Source organism: Lucilia cuprina, chromosome 6 (assembly GCF_022045245.1).
Source record: "Lucilia cuprina isolate Lc7/37 chromosome 6, ASM2204524v1, whole genome shotgun sequence".
In the NCBI taxonomy this organism is placed as follows: domain Eukaryota; kingdom Metazoa; phylum Arthropoda; class Insecta; order Diptera; family Calliphoridae; genus Lucilia; species Lucilia cuprina.
Window position 1 is genome coordinate 9,640,321 of NC_060954.1, and position 8,520 is coordinate 9,648,840.

Genomic DNA, 8,520 nt, shown 5'->3' on the forward strand with positions numbered 1-8,520 from the left:
AGATAGATAGATAGATAGATAGATAGATAGATAGATAGATAGATAGATAGATAGATAAATAAATAAATAAATAAATAAATAAATAAATAAATAAATAAATAAATAGATGGATAGATAGATATCTTCAAGTCTCCTATCTGCTTGATAAAGCCATACACAATTCCAGCCTTGAAGACTATTTAGACCTGGTTCACATTGGAAAACTTTTGTTGAGAAACTTTTGATTTTCTGTACGGGAGAAAGAGATATATCTTTCTCTCACACACAAAAATCAAAAATTTCTCAAAAAAGTTTCCTGGTGTAAAATAGGTCTTATTGCTGGCATAAATGAGGAAAGATTGCCCTGCGTCATTGCCAATATCTCTAAGTCCTTTTCTCGCTGCATTTCAGCATTTAATGTTTCACTACCACATTGGTTTAATGTGTGATATTGGATAACGGGAATTATAACCCAACTTTTACTTTGATGCATGATTGAGTACCTCGGAAAAAACTGATATTAGATTTTGGTGGAAACCATTAAACTTATTGGCACCTATTCTGCACTTGGTATTCTGCATTTCGATTCTATCATTGCTGTTTCGCTGAGTTAGAGTCATAAGGTCGTTTTGAAATTTCTGGGATAATACTCAGATTGTTATCTAGGCACTATGCTTAGATTCTAAAAAAATAGTAAATGGTAAATTCATTTTCCCAAAGCCAATAACATATTTCATTGATTTTTATGAATTTTCTGTTTTAATTTTAATATAAAAACAATTGCAAAAAAAGCACTACTTGTCATTAAATACTTGTCCTTTAAAAACGCCAAAGTTACAAATTATCTAGCTATGTTGTTACCACTGTTTAAAATACTTCCAGCAGTTAGTTGGCAACGCCTAAAAAAAAGTATAACGTTATTTATTTTAGTAATATTTCAAAAGGCGGGAGTACACCCGCTTATATTGATTAAAAAAAGTATATTTTTGGAAATTTGAATAACGTAAGAGTTTAAAAATAAGAAAATTTATAGGATTCAAACATTGATAATAATATATTGCCGACAATAGATGTGCTAAACTGTTAAATGTTTACTTTTGTATAGAAGTTTTGTAAAAACAAAAGAATATTTAATAAAAAACATAGATTTGTTTATAGTAATGGAGAGGTGGGTAATAATATAATTTTATTAAATTTTAATAAACAAACAATTAATTTCGATTACATGTGTAAAGTTTTATTAAATTTAGTGCAAATCATTTTTGAGGTTAAAAACGATTTTTTTTTCGATTTTAAAGCAAATTTTAAACCTATTTGTTAACAATAATTAAAAAAAACATTGTTTCCCTTTTAATTTTTTAATTTTCTTTATTTGTTTATCAAAAAAAAAAAACTTTTCAATCTGCTGCTAAAGCGTTTATTACTATATATTTTTTCCGTTAATATATATTTAAAGCTTAATAAACATATAATAGATTATTATAAATATATTATAAAATATAAATAAAATGTCCTTGCTTTAAGACAACTAGTCTTTAATCTAAAATCTCCTGCTTATTCTCCTCCACCTCAGGTGTAATAGTACAGACACGTTTACGACGTCTTTCACATTTCGGACAAGGTTGTTTTTCATTTAAACAATCCGCATGGAATACCGCACCGCAAGGAGAACACTGTTGTTAAATACAATTAATTATAATATAAACTTTTCTGCTAAAGTTAAACTCACCCTAAAAGTAGTTTCTATATGAAAAGGATACAATATACGTGAACTATTGCATATTTCACAAATAAATCCTTTATAACTGCATAGAGCACATTTCAGAATATGAGCTTCGCCCAGTTTAAAAGCCTTGTGTAATTGTTGATACAAAGTACCTCTCTGGATCATGGCTAAATCACTGATAGAATACTGATGTATATGCTCGTATAAATACTCTTTGCCAAAGAATTGACGTTGCAATTCCTCAAAACTTTTGGGGCTACAGGTGCAAAGATAGGCTCGTATAAAGTTGAGACGTATACGTAAGGCTTGCAGTTCAGCCATGGCCTCTGAGGCATTATAAATATCGGGGTTTAAGATCTAAAATTATAAAAATGTTTATTGGTTCTTTAAATATTGTTTAGTTTCTATACAAACCTGTAAATCTATAAAGGGCTGACTGCGAAATTCTGCCAAAAATGAGGCTGCCTTTTTGGAAACATTATATTTACGAAAATCCCAGTTATAGATAATCTTGGCCGGTATTAATAAGGGTTCTAAATCCATGCAATTATCACAATAATAATTGCCACTAAAGGCGCATACTCTACAATGTAAAATTTTCGATTTAATCAAAAATATCTACACTTTCCATATAAAACTCACCTAAAATTAGAATAACCTATACCCAAAGGATGTTGACAGGATTTACATAGAAAACCCTGAGCATCTAAGCCCGGCTCACGGGCTAATTTACATAATTGCTCTACCATTTCTTGTAATTCTTCTATATCGAACTTTTCTATGGCACTGCCCGAAACTAATTCAAAATCTGATTTACTTGCATTGGATTCGGTATCTAAATTATCTTCTGTTTCTTGTTTGTTGTCCGCCTGCTCCTCATTGTGTAAAGTCGTTTGTGACTGAGACAAAGCAGTGGTGTTTTGTAGTAAAAACTTTTCCCACACTTCCGTCCAATCGATTTCACGCTGACGTTCATGTTTACGCAATAAAGTATTATAGCTACATCGATCACCCATAGGTGAACGTAAAGAACTGGCTGAACTGGTTAAACTTAAAGATCTTTGAAAAGGATTAACACGTTCTCTTTCATCTAAGCTGCATCTCTCTGCACTGCTGACATCCGAACACCAGGACTTTTGCATTAGATTACTTAAAGAATTACCACCACTTACAACATTTTCCACATTATCCGTATCCTTTATTTCATCCTCCTTAGTCTTGATGCTTTCTTCTTCCTTGTTTTTCTCCACTTTATCTTTAATAATTGTCCCAGCTTCCAATGTTTCATCTTCTTCCATTTCATCGACTTTTTGTAAAAATAAATCTATATTTATGCGTGTATTCAAATCATCTACTGGAAAATTGTCTGTCCTACGAAAAGGACTGTTAGCTATGGACTCGGAAAACAATTCATTAGTGCGCACTGGCTGAGGTAAAGGTATGGCTCTTGTTTCCTCAGCCAAAGAACCCGCTATATCTAAACCACTTGCAATGGGACAAGATTTTAAGGTAGGAGTCCAGAGACCCGACAATTGTAAAGCATAATCGGGCCATTGGTTCAAAAGGCTGGAATTAAAGGGTAATTTAAATTGCACTTTAGCTTCTAAAGTATTTAATAGGGCGGCTGCTGTTTCCAAACGTTTGGTGTCTTTCATAAAGGCAAATTTTTTGTAGTATGGAGAAAGGGAAGAAGAATTTTTAGTCATGTTATTGAGATAAGAAGAAAGTAAGCAATCGTTGAGCGATAAACGTATCCAGGCACGACATTGTCCTATTTCAGAGGTAATTTGCGATAAAGTGGTAATCTGGAAGACAGACAAACGAATTTCATTTAGTTTTAAATTAGAAATTATTAAAAAACCCAAAAATTTCTTTGCAAAATCTCTTTTACCTGCTCTATAACCTCCTTATGCATAAACACCATTATGGGAGACCAAAAACTGGGTTCTGGTCGTCTTTCCACATCTCCGGCAATAATATTTAAAGTTTGCCATAAAAATGAATCCTTTAGACCATGCAAAAATATAGCCTCTAAGGTAGTGGACAATGAGCTGGTACTTTCACACAGTTCCAGATATTCTGTAAGTATACATATTATTAAACAACAAAAATAATGACATATATACAAGGGGTGTTACCCCTTACAATTAACCTTTAGCATTTTCTTGCACTTCATATTCAATTTCTTTAACATTTTCCTGTAAAGCCTCTAAAATGGCCTCCTTAATGGCATTTTCACGTTTAGTGGAAAAACCACTATTTAAACTGCGAAACAAAGCACTCATCTAAACAAAATTTCCACCACAAATTTTCCTTTTAAAAATGAAATCCTAACAAAAATGATTTTATATACTAAATGCAATACAATATGCAAAAACAAAACGTAAATATTTACTTCACCTAAAGCAAATTGTTTTTGTTTTGTTTCCTACACAGCTGTTTTATGACATTTGTTTTGTTTGTGTGGCATTGCCAACTTTTTTTGTTAGTGTTATTGCTGTTTTCTTAGGCTGGCAACTTATCAAAACGACATTCCTTAATTAAAGACGAACGACAGACAGCAGAGAAGAGAAAAATTTTGTAATTTTCCTTAAAAAATGTAGTAAAAATTCTTTAATTTAACAACAAGTGTTAATAATTTTATGAAATCCATAATAAATAATAAAAATTTATAGAATTTAAATGCATAAAACATAAAGAACGTGTGAAAATAATTGAAATTCATGAACAGAATTTAATAGAAACAAAACATGCGTGGGTTGCAACATCAGTTTAATTCAAGGCAATTTTTATAAAATATTTTATGTTTTTTTTTCGCCCTAAGTTATTGTGTGTTTTTTTAAGTGTTTTATTTATATTTAAGTTTTTTTAAAAGGTAAATGTTAATAATTTTTACATTTTGTTTATAATTTATTTGATTGTGCATGTTTTTTATGTAAATTTTTTTGTTTATTTTGTTTGTATGAGTGCGTTTGTGTGTGTAAAGTGATTGATTTGGATGATTCATTAAACAAAAATAAATTTGTGTCTTATTTATTTGTTTTTGTTGTTAATGGAGTTGTAGTTATATTAAATTGTTGTTGTATTTACAATATCAATGGTAATTGATACTTAATTATGTGCTTTTTTGTTTATTTCTTTTTCTCTCTATCTTTTTGCCATTTTTCACTTTACATGTTTTCTTTTAACTCTCTTTCTTTACTATTGTTTTGATTTGATGACTTTTTAATTATAGTTAAAAGAAAAAAAAAAATAAATTTTGTTAAGCCTGCTAAGAGGACTCACAATCGCTATGTCCTCCCCGAATAAAGTAATAAAATCACCTTCAAATCACAACACCAACTCACAAAGTTTAACCCGTTTAACTACCACTTGTGCGGGTTGTCTTAATGAGTTACTCTCCTCCCGAGAAGAGGATTGTGTGAATGCCTTAGGCCAGGAATGGCATGCTGATTGTTTCCGCTGTTCTGTGTGTGATCATCATTTACACAATTGGTATTTTGAAAAGGATGGTTTACTATTTTGCCGGGATCATTACTATCAGCGTTTCGGTGAGGCTTGCCAGCAGTGTAGTGATGTTATTTCCGGTCCTGTAATGGTGGCTGGTGATCATAAATTTCATCCGGAATGTTTTTGTTGTACGCAGTGTTCTTCGTTTATTGGTTATGGTGAAGCTTTTGCTTTATTAGAGCGTTCTAAGCTGTATTGCGATGTCTGCTATAGAAAACTTCTTTATACTGAAAATAATTCTATAGATGGCCTCGTTAAGCCTTTACATTCCATACGTCTGGTGGAAATACCCAAAGATATAACCACCAGTTTGCGTTTATCGGTAGATAATATTGACGGCTCGACGTCGTGTAATGCTGCAACTACTGCTGCTGCGCCTGGAGGTCATCATTTAAGTGGTGATAATTGGAATTCTTATATGTATAAAACAAATGCTTCATCAGCTTCGTCCATCTCACATTTAGATTATATGAGTGGTAAAGGCCTTTTGGCCGGTGGCAGCTCTACTGATTTGTGTCCTGCTATACGTATATCTGAGTAAGTGTTAGTTTTAGACGCTTAGTCGACTCCCGCTTCCCGCTAAACTAACATTCCCTTAGATATATGCTTTCTAATTGTAGGTTAAAGTAGTCAGGATACTAAACTCCATTAGAGCACAGACTAAAATTTTCATTTTATATAAAAAAGTTTTCATTTTTATCAAATTTCTTTAACAACTAAAAGCTATTGTATAGTCTATAGTCTGGACTATAGAATAGGCTTTAGTCTGAACTATAGAATAGATTATAGTCTGAACTACGGAATAAACTATAGTCTGAAGTATAGAATCAACTATAGTCTGGACTATAGAATAAACTAAAGTCTGAACTACAGAATAACTATAGACAGAACAAAAGAATAGACTATAGTTTGAAAAAAGGATAGGCTATAGTCTGAACTATAGAATAGACTATAGTTTGAATTATAGTCTGAACTATTGAATACACTATAGTCTTAACTGCAGAATAGACTATAGTCAGAACTATAAAATATACTATAGTCTGAACTATGGAATAGACTATAGACTGAACAAAAGAATAGACTATAGTCTGAACTATAGAAGAGACTATAGTCTGAACTATTGAATAGACTATAGTCTGGACTATAGAATAGACTATTGTCTGGACTATAGAATAGACTATTGTCTCAACTACATAATAGACTATAGTCTGAACTATAGTATAGACTATAGACTGAACAAAAGAATAGACTATAGTCTGAACTACAGAATAGACTATAGCCTGGACTATAGAATAGACTATAGTCTGAACTACAAAATAGACTATAGTCTGAACTATAGAATAGACTATAGTCTGAACTATGGAATAGACTATAGTCTGAACTGTAGAATAGACTATGGACTGAACAAAAGAAATGTCTATAGTCTGAACTACAGAATAGACTATAGAATAGACTATAGTCTGGACTATAGAATAGACTATTGTCTGGACTATAGAATAGACTACAGTCTGAACAACAGAATATACTATAGTCTGAACTATAGAATAGACTATAGTCTGAACTAAGGAATAGACTATAATCTGAACTATAGAATAGATTATAGTCTGAACTATAGAAAAGGCTATAGTCTGAACAAAAGAATAGACTATAGTCTGAACTACAGAATAGACTATAGTCTGACTACAGATTAGACCATAGTCTTAACTACAGAATAGACTATAGTCTAAATTTCAGAATAGACTATAGTCTATAGAATAGACTATAGCCTGAACTATAGAATAGACTATAGACTAAGCAATAATATAGACTATAGTCTGGACTATAGACTAGACTATAGTCTTTACTTTAACTATATAAGGACGAAAATTAATGATTTATTTCTAGTCTTATTGTTAATTAATAATGTTCGTATAACAATTCCACTGTATGAATTGTCGTTTATCTTAAAACCACAACTACCTACTTCCAACTAAACTCAAATATTTTGCTAAATATGTATGTCTTGTGTTTTGTTATTACTATTTGCAGCAAGTTTACTGCCAATCAATTCCAAAGGAATTTACTTTTCTTCCACTTAATGATAAGATAATTATTTTACAAAAAAAATTGCAATTAAAACAAAAATTTCATGAAGAAGAATATAAAAATAGTTAAGTTGCAGAGTTGAGTGATTCAACTTTTATAAAAGAAAGCGAATTAAAAACGATTTTGTTAAGTAATTAAAAAAAGAAATACAAATTGATGAAGTTCTGTCTTCGTAACAAAAACTTAAAAAACAAAAAGCATTGTGAAAATGTTTAAATACTTGAAGATGTAACAGCTGCAAATAATTATAAAGGAGCTAAAGAATTAAGTTTTAAATTCCGATATATGTACATCGAAATTGGTACTAAAATAGTGATATAGAACTAATAATTAGATTTTCTATTAAAAACTGAGGTTGGTAGTAAAAAACAGTTTTATGCTAAAAAACATTTTTTATCAGTTTTGTACTAAAAAATTTTGTTTCTTACCAAAATTTGAGTTTTGTTGTGAAACTTAAAACAGTGTTTTTGAGTAAAAATCTGATTTGAAAACTAAGCTAGTTTTGTACTAAAAATGATGTTATGTACCAAAAACTATGTTTTGTACTAAAAGCTCTTTTATATATTACAAAAAAATCATCGTTTTAAATACTACTATTTGTTTTAAAAACAAAGTTTTGTACTTAAAACTGTGTTTTTTATTTGTAACTGTATTTAATACTAAAAACTAAGTTGTGTGTTAAGAGCTGTACTAAAAATGAATTTAAAAAGTTTGAGTTTTGTATACAAAAACTGAGTTGTGTACTTATAGCTGTACTAATATTTTTGTACTAAAAACTGGGAAGAGTTCTATTAAATACTGAATTTTGTACTAGAGACTATGTTTTGTACTAAAAACTGAGTTTTGTATTGAAATTGAGTTTTGTACAAGAAATTAAGTTTTACACTATAAACTGAGTTTTGTACTAAAAACTGAAGTTTGAACTAAAACATTTTTACACTAAAAAATATTTGTACTAAAAAATAAGTTTTGTATTAAAAACTGAAATTTGTACTAGAATTGTAATTTTGTACCAAAAACTGAGTTTTGTACTAAAAACTAAGTTTTGTACTAAAGACTGAGTTTTGTGCTGAAAACTGAGTTGTACTGAAGACTGAGTAGAGTTATGTACTAAAACAAAGATAGATAGATAGATAGATAGATAGATAGATAGATAGATAGATAGATAGATAGATAGATAGATAGATAGATAGATAGATAGATAGATAGATAGATAGATA

The 8,520-nt window shown here is 30.2% G+C and overlaps 4 protein-coding genes across 7 annotated transcripts in view; 1 reads left to right on the forward strand and 3 right to left on the reverse strand.

Annotated features, from left to right (window-relative positions):
- LOC124421020 (senecionine N-oxygenase-like) overlaps positions 1-472 on the reverse strand; it is a 1,888-nt gene extending 1,416 nt beyond the window's left edge. Inside the window, exon 1 of the mRNA XM_046955702.1 lies at positions 343-472. Within this exon, the coding sequence (XP_046811658.1) occupies positions 343-472 (130 nt within the window). The remainder of the gene's footprint in view (positions 1-342) is intronic.
- LOC111675886 (LIM domain kinase 1) overlaps positions 1-8,520 on the reverse strand; it is a 37,651-nt gene that overhangs the window by 20,410 nt on the left and 8,721 nt on the right. The window lies entirely within an intron of this gene.
- LOC111675905 lies at positions 1,381-4,067 on the reverse strand. The gene is made up of 6 exons (XM_023436770.2): positions 3,858-4,067; positions 3,597-3,784; positions 2,348-3,510; positions 2,120-2,288; positions 1,709-2,062; positions 1,381-1,652 (listed from the first exon to the last, which is right to left on the reverse strand). The coding sequence occupies exons 1-6, from the start codon at positions 3,988-3,990 to the stop codon at positions 1,515-1,517; spliced, it is 2,145 nt and encodes a 714-aa protein (XP_023292538.2). The 5' UTR covers positions 3,991-4,067; the 3' UTR covers positions 1,381-1,514.
- LOC124420878 (LIM domain kinase 1-like) lies at positions 4,242-5,811 on the forward strand. 3 transcript variants are annotated; one of them, XM_046955267.1, is made up of 2 exons: positions 4,242-4,487; positions 4,941-5,771. In XM_046955267.1, exon 2 carries the CDS (start codon positions 4,998-5,000, stop codon positions 5,754-5,756), a length of 759 nt encoding a protein of 252 aa, XP_046811223.1. In that variant the 5' UTR covers positions 4,242-4,487; positions 4,941-4,997; the 3' UTR covers positions 5,757-5,771. The 3 variants fall into 3 exon arrangements, with proteins under 3 accessions (XP_046811223.1, XP_046811222.1, XP_046811224.1); XM_046955266.1 differs by having other exon boundaries at positions 4,243-4,580; XM_046955268.1 differs by lacking the exon at positions 4,242-4,487 and adding an exon at positions 4,788-4,805 and having other exon boundaries at positions 4,941-5,811.

What these genes read in the sequence shown, in the direction of transcription:
- LOC111675905 (XM_023436770.2), bottom strand. Translation starts at nt 3,990, where the DNA reads ATGAGTGCTTTGTTTCGCAGTTTAAATAGTGGTTTTTCCACTAAACGT. An exon ending in ATAAGGAGGTTATAGAGCAG is followed by an intron (nt 3,511 to 3,596) that starts GTAAAAGAGATT and finishes TCTGTCTTCCAG; the next exon opens with ATTACCACTTTATCGCAAAT. An exon ending in ATAGGTTATTCTAATTTTAG is followed by an intron (nt 2,289 to 2,347) that starts GTGAGTTTTATA and finishes TTTACATTGTAG; the next exon opens with AGTATGCGCCTTTAGTGGCA.
- LOC124420878 (XM_046955267.1), top strand. Translation starts at nt 4,998, where the DNA reads ATGTCCTCCCCGAATAAAGTAATAAAATCACCTTCAAATCACAACACC.